Source organism: Phycodurus eques, chromosome 10 (assembly GCF_024500275.1).
Source record: "Phycodurus eques isolate BA_2022a chromosome 10, UOR_Pequ_1.1, whole genome shotgun sequence".
Taxonomy (NCBI): Eukaryota; Metazoa; Chordata; class Actinopteri; order Syngnathiformes; family Syngnathidae; genus Phycodurus; species Phycodurus eques.
This window is the reverse complement of record NC_084534.1, coordinates 17,813,698-17,832,169: the sequence shown is the minus strand read 5'-3', so window position 1 is coordinate 17,832,169 and position 18,472 is coordinate 17,813,698. Positions and strand designations below refer to the sequence as shown.

The window sequence follows — 18,472 nt, the reverse complement described above, 5'->3', positions numbered from 1 at the left end:
TATCACAATGTTTTAAAATCAAAAAGTGCATTTGGTTGTAAAAATTATTTTAATCAACTATTATTAGTTCTTTACAAAGTCAGACATTGTCTATAAAAAATGACAGTAGTTGTATTTATAACGTTTAAATAAATAATTAATTTAATATAAATTCAAAGCATTTTTAAATAAAAACTAAACAAAAACGTCATTTATTATATTACTATTTTTAAAAATACAAAACTAGTTTTTAAATCTGTATTTCAAATTCATTATTCGTGTTTTTAAGTCAAATTAAAAACTAAACAAAACCCTGATTTTAGTATTTTTTAAAAATTAATCCATTTAAAAAAGGAAAGGAAAAAGGAAAACACATGACTATTCTCTGAGAAATGGTTTGAAAAGAAACTAACAACAAATATAAAACTAGGAGAATGCATGATTGTTAGGAAGCCATTGTGTCGTTAAAGTAACAAGCATTTGTATACCCAAATGCCTCCTCTCAAATAGACACGTTTTCCTCTGCCCTTGTGTAAGCTCAAGTGGTAAACGCGTGTGTACTGTACATGTCATTTTGAGCGCTCTAATGGCCTCTGCCCACCCTGCTGTGCGCTTGGCCTTTCTCTGACCTCTCTGCCTGGCTCTCCTGCAGGTCCGGTGAGTCCGGGTGGTCCGACGGGTCCGGGGGGTCCGCGGTCTCCGCTGCCGCCGGGAGCTCCTTGCTTTCCAGGCTCACCCTGAGAGAGGAGAAAGACGAGGAAGTGAGTCATCAGTGCAAGCGTGTGTCAAGCTGATAAAGGTCCCTGTGGATGGAGATGGCAGTCTTTTGAGTCACAATCGTGAGTAAAATGTCGCCGTCGTGACTTATCGTAGAAATGCGATGGTGGAGGAATATGATTAGTATTTTGAGCTGAGCGACCACAGAAACAAGTGAGCTGACGCTATTTTTATCCATCTGCCAGTGGTGCGGAGATGCTTCATCCTTCTTACATTCTTATTTTACTAAATTTGAATACATCAAAAAACCTTCTACGGCTGTCTTTGTCTTCTTTTACTACAGTCGTTATAAATGCGCACTGCTTTAAAATGGAGGGCCCACAAGCATAATTTAGAGGCCACATTTGAGCATTTATGTACACTGAGTCACATGAAGATGGTATTTCATTTTATGAGCTTGACTAGCCGCACTTGAATTCGAAAACATTAGAGACCGTGAATGATTTCCAAATATATTGATAACAGCCACTAAAACAACTTGGCCCTTGCAGAAATGTATTTAAAATGTTACTAAATCATGTTATGTCAGAACTGAAAATGTCCCATTCTTTTTTCTGTCTTAGCTTTTTATCATGAAAGTTTTCACAGGCTCCATGCAGGTTAAAAAAAAACAAAACCAAATTGAACACTTTAATCCTCCTTTTATGTTTGTTTCTCAGGAAACGCAATAATGTTGCTGGGTCAGTTTGACCCCGGGGCATGTTTAGTTATCAAAAAGTGTCAGAAGCAGAAAAACAAACATTGTTTATGTCTCACAAGCAGAACAAGTTATTTAAAAAAATTGTATTAACTTTAAAATGGGTCAATTTGACCCGCAACACAAGACCTCTCCTTCACTTGAAGTGCCCACTCGGAGTGGACTGTATCACCAAATTTTTTGATAGACATTTTGCAACAATATTTTTGAATATAATGGCATTTTTACACTGACTTATTCATGCAAATGGCCTTATTGTACTTTATCTACACTTGACACAATGAAACGTTGACCATGTTAATGATTTGACGCAGTTAGATAACAATGTGGCATTTTTAAGGCCTTTGAATGATAGATCTAAGGATTAAATGTAATTTTTAATCTTTATTAAAAATCCGCAGACATACGTTATTATTATTACTAGTCGAAGACGTAGTAGTAATACTATTGTTATAATGGAAAAGGTCATGCAGGCAAGCATCCCTGTCACTTAAATGATGCCTTCATCTGGTCAGATACAACACGGATCCCCGCTGATCGCCATGACAACCTATATTCGCGACTCGAGGACTGATGGACGCAGACGGCGTCAGATAGTGTCATAGGTTCTATACAAATACCTATATGCATGGGCATATACGTATATAAGACGCTTCAATCCAAAGCTATGAAGTGCTGCTTTAAAGGGAGTCAGTAGATGTCATGACATGTTAATGACTAGTTAACAACGAATATTCAATGTACTCATTAGTAATGGAGCATGTAAGCAAAATAATCGTTCAAACAGTTATGTAAGGCTGACAGACCAAAGCTATATCTCACTGTGAAATTAATTATTTGTTGTGGTGAATGTTTGGGTACTTACAGAGGGTCCAGGCAGACCGGGGAAACCTCTCTCGCCGCGCTGTCCAGGCAAACCCACGATACCACGCTGACCGCCCAAACCCTGAGGGCCGGAGGGACCTAGAGCACCCTGAACAGAGGAAACAGAGACAAATGTAAAATCCCAAGCGTCAATGATTATGACTTACATTTATTCGCTGTCTCTTTCAACAATGAATGTTGAAATAGTTCCTAATTCCCCAATTCTGTTGGTTTGTGGGGCGGTTAGGATTCTGCCTAGCAACAAGGGACTATGAAAGACCAGAGGAAAAAAACAGTACCAGTGATGGCAAAAAGCGCAAAAGTGTGACAAACCGGAAGTGGGAAAACACATGGCTGCTCAGATAGCATGTGTTCAAAATGTAGTTTTCCTTTGTTTTTCTCTCTCTAAAATAATTTTAATGGATTTATTGTGAATAAAACACATTTAAACAATGTAAAATATATAATTTTACAATTACATTTAACTTTTAAAATTTATTGAATGAAAATAATTGGTTAATTAATTATAAACAAATTCGAAATAAATTAATAATAAATAATATGATAAGAAAATATTTTATTGCATTAATTTAGCGGGTTCCCCCCCTAAAATTGATTAATCAAAATATGTTTATTTTATTAAATAAATGGTTCATTGATTTATTGTAAATAATACAAAAATAACAAATAATAAAATTAATTATGTTATGTATAGATTGGATTATTTAATTTATTTTATCAAATAACTGGTTAATTAATTATAATTAAACTAATAATATGTGTATTGCAAGTAATTATCAATAATAGAATAACTTATAAAGCAATTATTGAAATGTAACATGGAGTAGGGATGCATGTTTTACTTCATCCTACTCCTTTTCTTTAATGTATTTTTGTTTATCAAATTTTTTTATGTGGTCTTTGAAATAAATGACTTAATTCATTCATTCATTACAATACATAATGATGAAAAATAATTATTATTAAAAAGAAATATTTTACACACTGAATACATTTGAACCTTTTTTCCCATTTTACATCATTTTCGAATGACTTGGCTGATCTGTCCATTTTAAAAACATTTAAAAAATCCAACGTGTCCTTTGCACACAAATGTTTTCCCACCCCTCGGCGAAATGCTACAAATGTTAGCCATCATTTTATGTTCCACTTTCCATAGTCTGCCTGTTGCCTTCGTCATTGGTGCCAACTTTAGCACACACACTACATCAAAATGGATTTGGCCATCATCCCTGTTAGTAGTACTCTATGCAGTGATTCCTCCCATAACACACGCACACGCACATGTATACACACACACACACACACATACACACACACACACACACGGTGGGAGCCGACAAAGAATTGGGTGTGGGCAAGATGACGATAACATGTATGTAGCAGACAGCAGGGGCCCATCATATGTTGAGTATGCAATCATTTGTCAGATGTTATTTTCTGGACATACGTAAAAGCCGAGGGCCCTCCCATTATTCTGTCAGTAAAATGGAGCCTGCTCTCCTTTGCACTCCCCTGCTATTACGTTCAATGACAGCTATCTGTAAGTAAGGATGGAATTGTCTCTCTACGGGCTGACAGCGCCACTTTAAACTAGAACTGTACCAAACAGAGACGTCTAATAATCCCTCACCCCCTGTCCTACAATGTCGCTAAAAAGGGATGCCACACTCACAGGGGGACCGTCCTCTCCAGCGTCTCCCTTCTCTCCAGGAGCCCCAGCCGGACCGCGAAGTCCAGCGTCGCCCTGTCTACCTGGGGGGCCGCCGTCTCCCCTCACGCCCTTGGGGCCGTCTTTGCCAGAGGGGCCTGCGGGACCAGCGGGTCCAGGATTGCCCTAGGAAGCATCCAATTAATTACAGAAAAAACTGAGATAAGAATGAATGAAAACCATTTTCCATTTTTTCCTTCAAATAGTAACATTCATAATGTCATATGAAAGTATTTAATATGAAGACATTTTCCATTGATTGTGTCTCAAAATAACTACACCATATCATTTTTGGATAAAGAAAAACATGTATCTCCATTTTTTTATTTTCAAAATACTGGAAATAATGCATAAATACTCACATTCATAATATAATGACAACTCATTTAATTTGGAGATACATGGATTTTGTTTCAATAACTATATCATTGCTGAATTTTTTTTATATCATTTTACTGTATCTCACTTTTTAAAATAAGAAAATAAATATATTTTCTCAAAAGATAGAAAACTTAATTAACAATTATTAACAACAATAATATCATAATGTAGAGGTGTTCTTTTCATTTGAAAAGTTGTAATAAAAATGATTTTGCGTAAAAAAAAATACAAATATAAAGAGTCATAATGTATTTAAAAAAAATAAATAATTTTAATGTAATTTTTATTTCTGGAATAAAACATCAACACATTTTAACATTCATATTATAACAACAAAATATTGAATTTGGAGATTCTTTCCATGATTTATGTTTCTTTTCATCTATAAATAATTTGTCATTGTTGAAGAAGGGAAAGCATGTATCTCCACTAAATTGTTTCTTTTAAATACACATTTAACAAATATTAAAATTCATAACATAATAAGACAAATTAATTGGGAGGTACATGCTTTTTCTTTAGTTTAGACTAAAAATAATTTCAGTAAATCATTGCTATTATTTTGTCATTTGAAAATACACCCCATAAAAACATTTCTTATTCTTATTTGAAAAGAAAAAACATAATAAGTAACATATAAATAATAATGTATAATAATAATAATAAATAACAAATATTAACATATTTAATTTGGAGATTACTTCTGAAGAATTATATCATTGTTGAACAAAGAAAACCATTAATCTCCATTTTTACTGACTCGTGTCTTACTTATAAAAAGGAATAAAATAAAAATGTTTGAGCTACATACTTTTCATAGGATATGAAAAGTATGTAGCTTTTCATATATATATATTTGTTATATAAAAATCTGCAGATTTTTATAAAACAAATATATAGTTTGGTGCAAGTTGCTTGTACAGTACAGTAAAATACTGCATCGCGGGAGAAAAAAAACAATCATTGGGCGACTTACATTGGGACCGGGGGGTCCGACACGGCCAGCGGCTCCAGGAAAACCGGTGGCGCCCTGAAAGAGAGCGAGGGGATAAAAATCTTCTGTCCAATAGAAATTCAATAGAAGTGATGGCGATGCTGTTGGGTGACATGAGGTCGCTTACGGGCGGTCCCTGAGCGCCGCGTGCTCCTTTAGGTCCAAAAACACCAGTAGGGCCCTGGAAAACAAACACACAATACGCTGCACCTTAGTGGTAAATTCATGGCGTGCATTCTATTTTACCTCAGTTGCTTCAGGATGATTAATTCCACATAATTAGCCACATTCTTAACATTCAATCGATTATTACGTCCATGTTATATTTTACTCAGGTCACTCACAGCGGGTCCAGGTGCACCTGATGGTCCTTGTGGTCCAGGGGCACCAGCGTCACCCTTCTGGCCAGACTCTCCCATCTCTCCCTTGAGTCCGGGTTGTCCGTCAGAGCCCTGGTGGAGAGACGTGAACGATTTTAGCTCATCTTGATGACATTGTGTTAGCTTGTGGTGGCAAACTGGTGGCTGTAGTTAGCGTTTAGCATTTTTTATTTTTTTTGAATGGTCATCAGTGTTCCTGAAATTAACCTAAAATGGAAAAATTACGCAAAAACTGACATATGTTCCGAGCAATAAAATGTGCCCCATTGAAAACCATTGTAAATGCCATTTTTTTATTCTAGATTTTTATCATAAAAAATTAACTAATTCAATCCCTTATGTTAACTTATATTTTGGACTCAGGGCTTACATTTTATTATTTGTCCACCACAGATATTTTTATTTCAACCATATTTTTCTGTGTGTTGAAATATGTTTAAGATGTGTTTAAAAGGTGTGTTGAAATAAGTTTTAATGTGAGTGCAGTGTGTGTGGGGTAATTTAAGGTTTAAACTATCCAAGGCGTGGAGCCGGCAATAGAAAAAGCTATCTCCTGTGAACTTCTGCTAAGACCTCAGTGCCTCCAAAAGTAGCTGGACAGCTGACCTGAGGCACCAGGCAGGAGTTTAGGGATGGAGCAGCCCCGAGAGGTAAGGCGGGGGGGAGACCATTTCAAAAATTAAAACAAAGCAAAGAATCTTAAAATGAAAACTAAAGTGCACAGGCAACCATGCAGTGAAGACAGGACAGAATCAATCTGTTCCAGTTAAGAGGTCAGCAGCAGCATATTGAGCCCACTGTAGATGTTTGAGGTATGATTGGGTGACCCCTCCCCCCCAAAAAATATTAGTATTTTAGAGCTGAACTTTTATTCTATACGGTCTCTCTACATCAGAGATTTGCATCAATCGCGGTTGGGTCTGAAACATAACACCTGGGATAATCTGGAAATCATATTTATACAGCAGATTTTGGGAAGCTTTTTCATCATTAGGGAGCAATGAGTTAGGATCTTTAAATGACTTTTAAAGGTTAAGAGTACAATTGAGCTAATTTGACCAAGTGCAACCCCCCACGCCCCACCCCACACCCTCAATTAAAGCCGGCTCATTTCCAAGTAAAAATGACAGTAGGAATTAGGAACTGTTTTTGTCACATCTCTATCCATTTTGAGTGCGTGTGGTGATAAGCTGTGACGGCTATAAATGGATGTGCGGAAATGACGAGCACGACATCGTGCGTCATCCTCACATATAGTATACTTGATAATTAACCATGCGAATGTCTTGTCTGTCTCGGTGTTACTTACAGGGGGTCCAGCAAATCCAGCAGGCCCTGGAGGTCCAGTCTCACCTCGGTCACCCTGTCGGCGGACACAATGGTCAAAGGGTGAATGTACAATTGCGACATATTACATTCATTTGGGAGGAAAAACCTACAGGAGCACCACGGGTACCAGGAGCTCCAGAAGGACCAGCAGGACCGGATTCACCCTTTAAATAAAACACAATAGTAAATAAATTACACCAGTATACAGTTCAAGATTAATTGTGTACATGACGAAAAATATCAACCGTACCTTTTCACCATTGGGACCGCCAGGACCAGGAGGGCCGATGGGACCAGTAAGACCCTGAAAAGGTTAAAAATGAAATAAATTCTATTGTATATATATATATAAACATTTGAAAAAAACTATATTATTATACATTATGAGCATGTGCACAATTTTGCTCATCCCGGTAGAAATGTACTTAAAGGATCTGGTGACTTTGTAAATTTGCTCAAAAGGACAAAGAGGAACTTGAACCGAATATTTTTTCCAGTTGGTACCAAATTTGAACCACATATAGCAGACAGATGGACAAATTACGAAAATTCTCAGTTGTCATTGCATGGGCGGAGCGAGGCAGCAGATTTTGGCTCGGTAGTTCCCCTCTGATTTTTTGGGTAAATTCAGCCCCCCAAGTCAAGTTGACTTAGAAACACAAAATTTGGTGGCATGTCTATCATGAGGAGACCTGCAAAAATGTCTCAAGTACCCATGCCCAACACCGGACACCAGAACTTGTCTGTTTTGATCTAAAGTGTGTTTTTCAGAGTCAATTTGTCCATTTCCATCCGTCCTCCAAAGAGGAACGTGACCTAGAGATTTTCTCTGAATTCTACCAAATTTGAACCATGAATATTACGCGTATGGGTGCCGCAAAAATGCGAAAGGTTTTAGTTTTCATCATTGTGTGAGGGTGGCGCATGAAAGCGAAGTTCAATGCCTCGTCATAAAAATCCAAAAGTTTACCAAATATCTTGTTTTGACAGATAATTAATTAATTAATTAATTAATTCAGAGTTGTGTCTTAATACTTTTGTACAGTGGTGTTTCTTCAGCACTTTAAACTCACCCTGCCACCATCTTTTCCAGGAGCACCCTCAGGTCCCTTCTCTCCAAGGTCACCCTATGAAGGTTTAAAAAAAAAAAAAAAAAAAAAAGGTAATTTACAATCAGCAATATTGTGTGCGCGGACATAACTTCAAGCCCAACAAACGAACGTAGGGATACGTCCTTACTCTGTCTCCTTTGGGTCCGGGAATACCGGATCCTCCTCTCTCTCCAGGCATACCCTGGCAGACCGGGGGGTCCCTGAGCTCCGCCACCTCCAGCGGGCCCGATAGCTCCCTAAGCAGCAAGACGAGATGGCAGACAAAATGAAGCGAGCTCAGAGCAGCGGCAGGAGCGGCTTACGAAAGTGGAAAATAACCGTAACAAAATCGTCAATCAAGTCCACGTGCGAATCTACTGGTGAATGTTAGCACCTTCACCACAAGGTAACAGCGTATTTGTCTTTGAACTTGGTGAAACATGGAAACGCTGTAAACAATTGCATGTTTAAAATCAGGAGGCAGTTTGTACAAGTTAGTACAAGTGGGACCGCAGCCACCTTGTTAGTCTCAGAACCTTGTTTACAGCCTTCCTTGCACAATCAATCGCACAGGAATAAACTAAAATAGACAACTCTTGGTGTTTTCCACTGTTTCTTATAGTAAAGTAGAAAATAGGGGCCTAAAAGTTATAATATATATTTATATGTGAGGATACATGGATAAGCGGTAAGAAAATTAATAAATGAATAGATGGATGGATAATATATACAAGGGTTTCCAACACCAGCTACCATCAGTTCTTAATTGTCTCGTGATGCTTTGTTTTGACATATACGGAGGGTGTTAGATTGTGCAGGTGTACCAAATGAATGTCCTGGCTAGTTGATAAATCCCAATTGACCCTCTCAGGGACCAATTCCAGGCTGTCTTTTAGTTGCTGCTGTCTGACATTTTACAAAGATAAGGACATCATTTCAGATAACCCAGCATGTGAAAATGGCATCTGCTTAAACCACGTTGCTGCGATTAAGCAGCTTAAATCTTCCGGTGGTTGGATTTGAAACACACAGCAGATTGCACCTGTGTAAAGTCGATTTGTACTTAAATAATCATTGTTTGCTGTTGAGTGTAGTGAAGCCTTATCAAAATGATTCTCTAATAACATTTCCTCTCCAGGAAAAAGCAGCAAAACAGAAAAACAGCAGGCAGCTATTTATTTTGGATGCAATAAATGGAGTGGCGAGGTGTGTTGCATTTATGACTCATAATGACCCACCTTGGGGCCATCAGTTCCAGGGGTTCCTGGCAGGCCTCGGGGTCCCTGCAGACCCTGAGAACCGGCGGCTCCTCTCTCTCCGGGGAAGCCTCGCTCTCCCTGCACATCAACGGAAGTCAATCAATCAAGTAACTGAATTAAATGTTCAAATTATGCATAATGTTACACTATATTATGTTATATGTTGGGTAACTTTAACTTTAAAAAAAAAAAAATCCAGTACAGTACATTTGTTAAGTACAGTTCAGTTGTATTTAATTTTAAAGTACAAGACATTTGCATTTAATCGTTTAGAACTGGTTGTTTTCCTTTATTTAGGTATAATCATATCTAACGTTTCTACTACCACTATAAGTGACTCAGTATGATGCTGTAATATTTTTTGTCATTTTTCATAGAGGATAAAGAATATATGTCTGTGAGTATTGATTTATTATCTGTTTACATATGTTGCTCCACCGCTGTGTTCTAAAACTGCAACTATCTATGCTAACTGCTAGCATGTCAATGAAGCTAAGCTAAGTGAACTAAGTGAAAACAACCACATGGCAAAGCCATGTGGTTGTTTTAAATACACAAGGTGTAATTTCCTTTGTTTTATGTTCAGTTTGACAGTAAACATCAATCGGGAGTGACATTAAACAGCTTGAAGCCTCTTTTTGATGAATTGTTCACTATTTGTCAAATTGGCCAGATGAAGGCTCATACACTATTATGGCAAAAGCATTCGCTCACCTGCCTTGACTCTCATCTGCTCTTACTGATCTGAAGCGATATCCCATCCTAAATCCATCTGGTTTAATATGATGTTGGTCTTTTCAGTTGTAACTGCTTCAACTATTGTGGGAAGGCTTTCAGCAAGGTTTAGGACTGAGTTTATGGGAATGCGGAATTTTTGTCCATTCTTCCAGGAGCATATTTGTGAAGTCACACTGATGTTGGACAAAAAGGCCTGGCTCACTGTCCACTCGAAAATACCCAAAGGTGTTCTATCGGGTTGAGGGCAAGAAACTGTGCAGGCCAGTCAGGTTCATTCTCTCATGCATGGCTTTATGGACCTTGCTTTGTGCACTGGTGCACAGACATGTTGGAAGAGGAAAGGGTAATCCCCAAATCCAATTTTTTCTTGAAAAACAAGTAAATCGGGTCACTCATATGTCAAAGCACCACTGTACTTTTTAGGATTTTTTTTTTTTTTTTAGAAAAAAAAAACTCATTACGTGGCTATTGTATTTTAATGTTGGTCATTATGGAGGTACTTCGAAAGCTTAATATATTTTGAGGTGGTACTTGGTGTGAAAAATATTGACAACCAATCAAACACACATACACAGACAGGTACGTGTAAGTAGATTAATGGATTCTGTCAACGTACCCTGGGTCCAGTGGCACCGGCAGCTCCGCCTTCTCCTGGAACCCCCTGGCACAGGAGAGAGGAAGTGACACGTGAAGAAACAGAAAGTGGGCCTTGGAGAGTCCAGAGATACAAACAGAAGCGCCCTAAAAAGTGACAAGTGCCTAATTTCCTATGTTGTTCATAAGATGCAATCTGTGCTTTAAAGTGAAAAAAAAAAAACAAAACAACAACAAGGATATATTCTTAAAAATTCTTAAAAATGAAATAAAAATAAATAATAAAGCCAGAAATGTTTAAGGAACTTGCAATTAAATAATACTAAAAATATATCACAATAATTAATACAATAAATAAATATTAAACTGCGAGAGGTTGAAGGAAAATGTTCTTCAATAATACATTACTACTTCTACGACCTACTTTTTACCTATTTAACTTTAAACTAGACATTTTAAAGTGCCTATTTCTTTTATTAAAACATAGAATTTCTGATTTCAGGTACTTAATTGAGTATAAATAAATAATACAAATAATTTTTAAAACTATATAAAACAGAATAAATACATACTGTACATGAACCCTGAAAGGTTGAAGTAGCATGTAATATAATTAGAACAATATAAGCAATAAACAAAATACAAATATTGTAATAATAATAATAATAATAATAAATACAGATTTAACGGTAAAATAGAATAAATAAAAACTGAGTTTGACAAAGCATGTACTTAATATATATTTATACAATAATATAAAATAAAATAAGTAAAAATACAAGTGGGTGAAGGAACATGCACTTAGAATAAAAAAAAACAACAATATTTATAGAGTAACAAAAAAGAACATACTACTTATTTGACCTTTTGGAGTCTGATACTGAATAATAATAATAATAATAATTCAGGGTGTATCCCGCCTCCCGCCCGGAAGATAGCTGGTTATTGGCTCCAGCAGCCCGCAACGCTAGTGAGGATAAGCAGTAAAGAAAATGGATGGATGGATAATAATAATAATAATAATAAACATAATTATATAAGAATCATCATCATCATCATTATCATCATCATCACTGAATTAATTCAGTATGATGAAGGTTATTACTTTGATGAGGGCAATTAACCCTGAGAGCTTTAGGAATACGCACTTACAGAATGAAAATATAAATAATGATAAAATAATAACAGCTACCTTAGCCATCTCATGCCAGATAACAAAACGAACAGGCTTTCTTCTCACACACAGGACAAAAACAACAACACATAGTATAGCACAGTATAAATCCTTCAAATGGACTGCATAATATCTATATTGTATTCACTGTAAAAAAAAAATAAAAAAAAATTTACGTGTGTGAAAATGAATGTTAGCAGCGCTTTCAAAAATGCAAAAATATCAGTAGTGAGTCATACACACCCAGCTGGAAGTTTGACTTACAGCAAAAGCAAAGTCATTTGCTAAACCTTTGCCAGGTTCCTTGAGGACTAAATGAGATTGTCCTCAAGCTTCCAAGTGGCTCGCAAATGCTTGACATGATTGAATGACTGCTCAGTGTGCACGTACCTGATCTCCAGGCTTGCCTCCCTCACCGGGGGGACCAGGGGGGCCGGGCAGACCCTGTGTAGACACACAACATAAGAATCACCATATGGGCGAGCATTACATTTGCGCATGCATATCAATAACATATTTATTAGGCATATATTTATCATAATTAGATAAACTAATATCTTGCAATACATACTCAATAAATACTACCTAGTGATGACTGGACAAGAGGTTGTAATAAAGGTTATTATTAATATGTCTGACAGTTTATTTTCTTAATTTCATTTTATTTTGGATTTCGCACTCCGTAGTGCGTAACTATAGTTGGTCATATCATCCATCCATCCATCCATCCATTTTCTGAGCCGCTTCTCCTCACTAGGGTCGCGGGCGTGCTGGAGCCTATCCCATCTATCATCGGGCAGGAGGCGAGGTCCACCCTGAACTGCCTATCCCAGCCAATCACAGGGCACATACAAACAAACAACCATTCGCACTCACAGTCACACCTACGGGCAATTTTGAGTCTTCAATTAACCTACCCTGCATGTTTTTGGGATGTGGGAGGAAACTGGAGTGCCCAGAGAAAACCCACGCAACCACGGGGACAACATGCAAACTCCACACAGGCGGGGCCGGGGATTGAACCCCAGTCCTCAGAACTGTGAGGCAGACGCTCTAACCAGTCGTCCAACTGCTGCTCATATCATGTTTTATCCATCCATCCATTTTCTGAGCCGTTTATCCTCACTAGGGTCGCGGGCGCGCTGGAGTCCTATCCCAGCTGTCATCGGGCAGGAGGCGGGGTACACCCTGAACTGGTTGCCAGCCAATCGCAGGGCACATACAAACAGACAACCATTCGCACTCACAGTCATGCCTACGGGCAATTTAGAGTCTCCAATTTATGCATGTTTTTGGGATGTGGGAGGAAACCGGAGTGCCCGGAGAAAACCCACGCAGGCATGGGGAGAACATGCAAACTCCACACAGGCGGGGCCGGGGATTGAACCCGGGTCCTCAGAACTGTGAGGCTGACGATCTAACCAGTCGGCCACCGTGCCGCCCCATGTTTTATTTATTTTTAAAATAATTAATTACTATTTTCTATTTGTAATAGCTACTTTTTACTGTCTTTTGACCAGAGGTGTATTTTTGTTTATTCATTGTCAGATTTAATTTTTTTTGTTTAAATATCTCGGTTCCAAGATATTTTAAATACAATAATAAAAAAATAAATATGTATATGTTCATTTTTTGTTTTAGAAAATATTCACATTTTAATTGTAGATGTTGAGGTTTTTCAATTGTATTTTTATTTTTCCTTTTATAACATAAAGGTTGTTATTGTCTGTGTCCAATGAAAAACATTTTGTGTCTAAAAAATAGGATTGTTTTTGATGCAATGAAAAAAAAACAAAATTTGGAAAATAATATTAGAATTTTTTTTTCAATCAAATTATTTTAAATCATAGAACCATTAAGTTAAAAAAGTTATTTATTTATTTTTTAAACTTTTCAAATCAAATTTTAGTTTTTGAACGGGAAATGTTTTTACTTTTTCAATTTATTTAAAAAAAATTATTTATGCATTTTTATGGCACAGATGTTGATATTGTCGCTGCCCTGTGAAAACATTTATTTGAACTGAAATACAACAACATAATTTTGCACTTTGGATCCAACCAAAAAAAAAAAACAACAACACAATTTTGCGACATGCTTTTCATTGTGAAGTTATGCAAATGAGTGTGTAAGTGTGAGAGTTTTACCTGGAAACCAGAGGGACCGGGTTGACCTTGCTCTCCTCTCTCGCCAGCGGGTCCCTGAAGACAAAAGTAACCAAATTACTGTAACTATTGCCATAATATACACGTCGGAAAAAAAAAACTTTATATTAGCAGCCATCCATAACATTTGTGATGGGCTGTTAAAGATACGTACAGAAGGACCGGGGGGTCCGGCGGCACCAGTTTCTCCATCTTTGCCAGGCAGACCCTGAGGAGGAGAAAGAAATCCAATGTTCACATGTGTTTTATGTGGTTTCTTTTGTTGATGATTGCTTCACACTTACTCTCAGACCATGAGCTCCAACCAATCCCTTCTCTCCAGATTTGCCAGGCTCGCCCTAAAAACAAACAACAGGGACAGAATGCAGAAGTGAGAGTTGATAAAGAAAAATGTGTGATTAGTGTTAGGGTGGCGAATAGGTCAGTGCCACTACATCCAGCAGATGGTCGTAGGGCACGGCTTAGTCTGCCTTGATTGCAAAAATAAAGTATGCAATAAACTCATATTTTTTAGTAGAATCAGTAGAATCCTCTGCCCAAAGTTGCCAAGTAAACATCATAGTGTATGTGACCCGTACATTACTGTTTGTTTTTAATTGGACTTAGGGGCACAAATGATTATGCCCCATGAATTATACCTGCCAACAAGTGGCAAACAGAGCAATTCTCAAGGCAATTCTGTGGATTAACTTCAACTGAAGTTGTTACATTTTAGATGAATAAAGGGGTCTGTGCCCCAATCATATCGCCCTGTCCTTCCTTACTCTGTTGTGTGGAGCAGTAGAATCCTCTCCCCCAAAGTCAAGAGACAAGCACATGAAAATTTTATTTCGGGCGTGGGTGCACAACTGACCGTCTCAGTAATTCTTCCTAGCCTCAAGTGACTGTGCAGGTGCATGTGAGCACTATAATTTTCCTGGTACGTAGCACACATGCACATTAAATAACCAATACATGTAAAGTAATTGTCGCATGATGACAATATGTTCAGCTTAACGTTCTGATAGCTCGCTTACAGTTGCTCCTTTGGGGCCGGGGAATCCCATGACGCCAGGCTGTCCACGGGCGCCCTGTGGGCCAGGAGGTCCCGGTCGGCCGTCTTCACCCGGCGCTCCCTGCGTGGTCAGAAAAAGACAATTGTAGTTACACAGCACTTGTAGGTAATAAGATGGCAAAGTTGTTAATAATTGAAGGAGGAACTCATCCAAAAAAATAATGTGCATGCAATGAACTGAGGATGTCGAAATCAAATCACAGCCCCTTGAAGCAGGAGATGGTGTCTTTTTTTGTCAGCATTCACACAGTTAGTGGTATGGAATGCACTCACAGAAGGTCCGACTTTGCCTTGGGGACCAGCGTCACCGGGACGTCCAGTAAGACCCTGCCAGAGGACACAGACACACAAGCAACAAACACATAGATCATTTGCAGAGAGACGAGATGCACATGTCCAGTGAGGGTATTCAATCCTCTGGTAGATTCCATAATTAAATAGTTACTCCTGCAAGAAATGGAAAATACATAAATGAGCTTAAGGTGGTGGACCTTTTCCTGATTAGGGATGAAACGATTTATGCTTCACTGATAAAACATGAAAACATTTCAGACTGCTTCGTAAATCTTGTTAATACCATATTTAGTGTCTTTGAGGTTGGTGGTTGTCTTTTGAGGATGGTGGTTGTCTTTTGACTCTTCTCAAACAGAATAGCGACCCCAGATGTACAAAAACTTCAAAGACACGCATAACCCAAACCCAACAGGAAGTGACCTGGGACTTCCTATTCGTAAGGTTCGACCTTTTTCGCAAGGTTGCTGATGCCATACTTACAGTTCATCAAAGAGCTAGTCGTGGTACGTCACACCTACACCTACCAAACCTGGCAGGTACGTGTATTATGCCGACTTCTACACAATTGTAATTACAACCTATACCCTAAACTCAACAGAAACTGACCTACTGGCCTTTTAAAGTTACACTTTTGGAAAATTTACAGGTGTCACACTTCTGAAAATTTATCCTACAGATTTAATCTGATTGACTTCAAACTTGGTCAGTTCCATCTCAACACCTGGGCAATTAAAAGTTATAAAAAGCTTTTTTTCCCGACATACTATATGCCGATTGCGGTTCTTCGCCTTTCTGAACTCGCCACAAACAAAACATGGTGACAGTTCATCAAAGACCTATTTGCGCTACGTTGCACCTACGCCTATGAAAATTCCTAATTGCATGTAGCACCCCCACACAAGCAAAATTGTAATTACAACCCATGTCCTAAACTCAACAGAAAATGATCTACGGCTTTTTAAATGGAACATTCAGAGTAGTTAGAAGTCCCACCATCGTTACCAACAATACATACAGTAGTGTAGTAGGCCTAAGAGTTCATTACCTTCTTTCAACACCTGCATTTTCTCAATGTAACCTTTGAGTAGGCTTTGCACTTGCCCAACAGCAGTGGTGTCCTACCTGTGGCCTGGGGGCCATTTGCGGGCCATCCCCTATTTTTGTGTGGCCCGCATTTTCTCAATGTAACCTTTGAGAAGGCTTTGCACTGGCCCAACAGCAGTGGTGTCAACCTATGGTATGGGGGCCATTTGCGTTCCTTACTTCATCGTGCCAATACGGCAACCTGCCACGACCTCAAACTGTCAGTACCCCAACGAGTCCGAGGTGCGAGGGCCCAATTATAGCTGCTCGCAGCTCTAGTTTGTATTGTTTTCTGATATAATTGTATATGGTACTTTTCCATTTTTTATATATCTGTGTATTTTTTGTCTAATATTCATGTATTTTTCTTCTAAAATTTGGCATTATTTTCTTTCTAAAATATTTGTATTCTTTTCTAAGATTTCAAAAAATACTTTTCATCAAAGATATTTTTCTGGTTTGTATATTTTTTGTAATTGTCTTTTATCATTTCTAATATTTTGTATTCTTTTCTGAGATATTTTTATTCTTTTTTTAATATTTAAACATTTTTCATCCTATATGTTATCATATATGTATTGTTCTTTTTCTTTATTTATCTTTTCTAGTTCTTTTAAAAAACATGTTTATATTGTCACCATTGGGTAAAAACTTCCTATGTCCAAATTTGGTCAATTTCATTTTTTTCTTTTTATATATTTATCTATCCAGGTAAGGAAATTGAGAACAGAGTCTCACTCACATTGCCGACCTGGCTGCATACAGCAGAGTAAAACAAAGCAAACACAACAAACTATATAATGTGATATACAGTAGTTACATATGTTAGTCAGCCCTCATGTAGGTATTTTATTTTTACAAATTATTGACCAATCTAAAGTTTTTAAAAGAGGTTGAGAACTCTTATGATACATGTTTGATAACAAAATATATTTTTTAATTTATGAAAAATAATGGTTTTAGAAATGCAAGGATTCTGTCCGACAACCACAATATACTACACAATATATATTTTTTCTTATATAGAGTATATTTTGTAAAATTTGGGTCAAAGGTTTTGTACTTTTGTGTATTTATATATATATATATAATTACTTATTTATTTTATATTTCTAATGATACGATACTGAAAACCTTGGCCATTTTGCTCACTACAATCGTGATATAACTTTCATACTATAAGTGATCATTGACCTTTTCCGCTGCGGGACTAATAGCAAAGGATTATTCTCAAGCATGATCCAAAACTAACTCATCAATCTATTTCCTTACTCTGGCACCGGGAAGACCGGACTCTCCGGGACGGCCGGGGTCACCGTTAGCACCCTTGGGACCACTGGCACCGGAGGGTCCACGCTCACCGGGGGCACCCTGAGAGAGAGAGAGAGAGAGAGAGAGAGAGAGAGAGAGAGAGAGAGAGAGAGAGAGAGAGAGAGAGAGAATTAAGGAATTAAAAACAGGCTTTTCATTCCAGCCCAAAAAAAGCCAACAGGATTAGAGGGGCTCTCCTTTTGATGGTGTGAAGCCTTTCATTGACCTGCTGGAGATGGGCAGATTAAATTCTGGCAGGTTCATTTGATTGTAAATGAGATTTGTGTTTTTTGGGAGGTCACGTTAAATGAGATTCTGTTGCTGACATATGAGACATTTGGGTCACTGGTGAAGAAAAGGATTCAGAGATATGCTGCCATCGGGTGGCCTCAAGATGGAACGACATGCCTCACTACAAGTCTGAGCCTTGTTACCATTTGCACATGAAAGCATAGAACAGCCCCAAATTTTTTTTTTTTTTTTTTTTTGCTCCACACACCTCCTTGAACATCCAGAAAGAGTTTGTGCACCCCCTGATAACAAAGGCAGGCATTATGGTTAACAAACATTATGGTT

At 37.8% G+C, this 18,472-nt stretch overlaps 1 protein-coding gene across 1 annotated transcript in view; it reads right to left on the bottom strand.

Annotated features, from left to right (window-relative positions):
• The window catches only part of col2a1b (collagen, type II, alpha 1b), a 59,697-nt gene that overhangs the window by 6,419 nt on the left and 34,806 nt on the right, over positions 1-18,472 (bottom strand). The window contains 21 exon segments of the mRNA XM_061687643.1: positions 609-716; positions 2,319-2,426; positions 4,014-4,175; positions 5,407-5,460; positions 5,552-5,605; positions 5,769-5,876; positions 7,114-7,167; positions 7,244-7,297; positions 7,384-7,437; positions 8,207-8,260; positions 8,373-8,429; positions 8,431-8,481; positions 9,463-9,561; positions 10,838-10,882; positions 12,380-12,433; positions 14,137-14,190; positions 14,309-14,362; positions 14,439-14,492; positions 15,171-15,269; positions 15,482-15,535; positions 17,858-17,956. Coding sequence (XP_061543627.1) covers positions 609-716; positions 2,319-2,426; positions 4,014-4,175; positions 5,407-5,460; positions 5,552-5,605; positions 5,769-5,876; positions 7,114-7,167; positions 7,244-7,297; positions 7,384-7,437; positions 8,207-8,260; positions 8,373-8,429; positions 8,431-8,481; positions 9,463-9,561; positions 10,838-10,882; positions 12,380-12,433; positions 14,137-14,190; positions 14,309-14,362; positions 14,439-14,492; positions 15,171-15,269; positions 15,482-15,535; positions 17,858-17,956 — 1,530 coding nt within the window.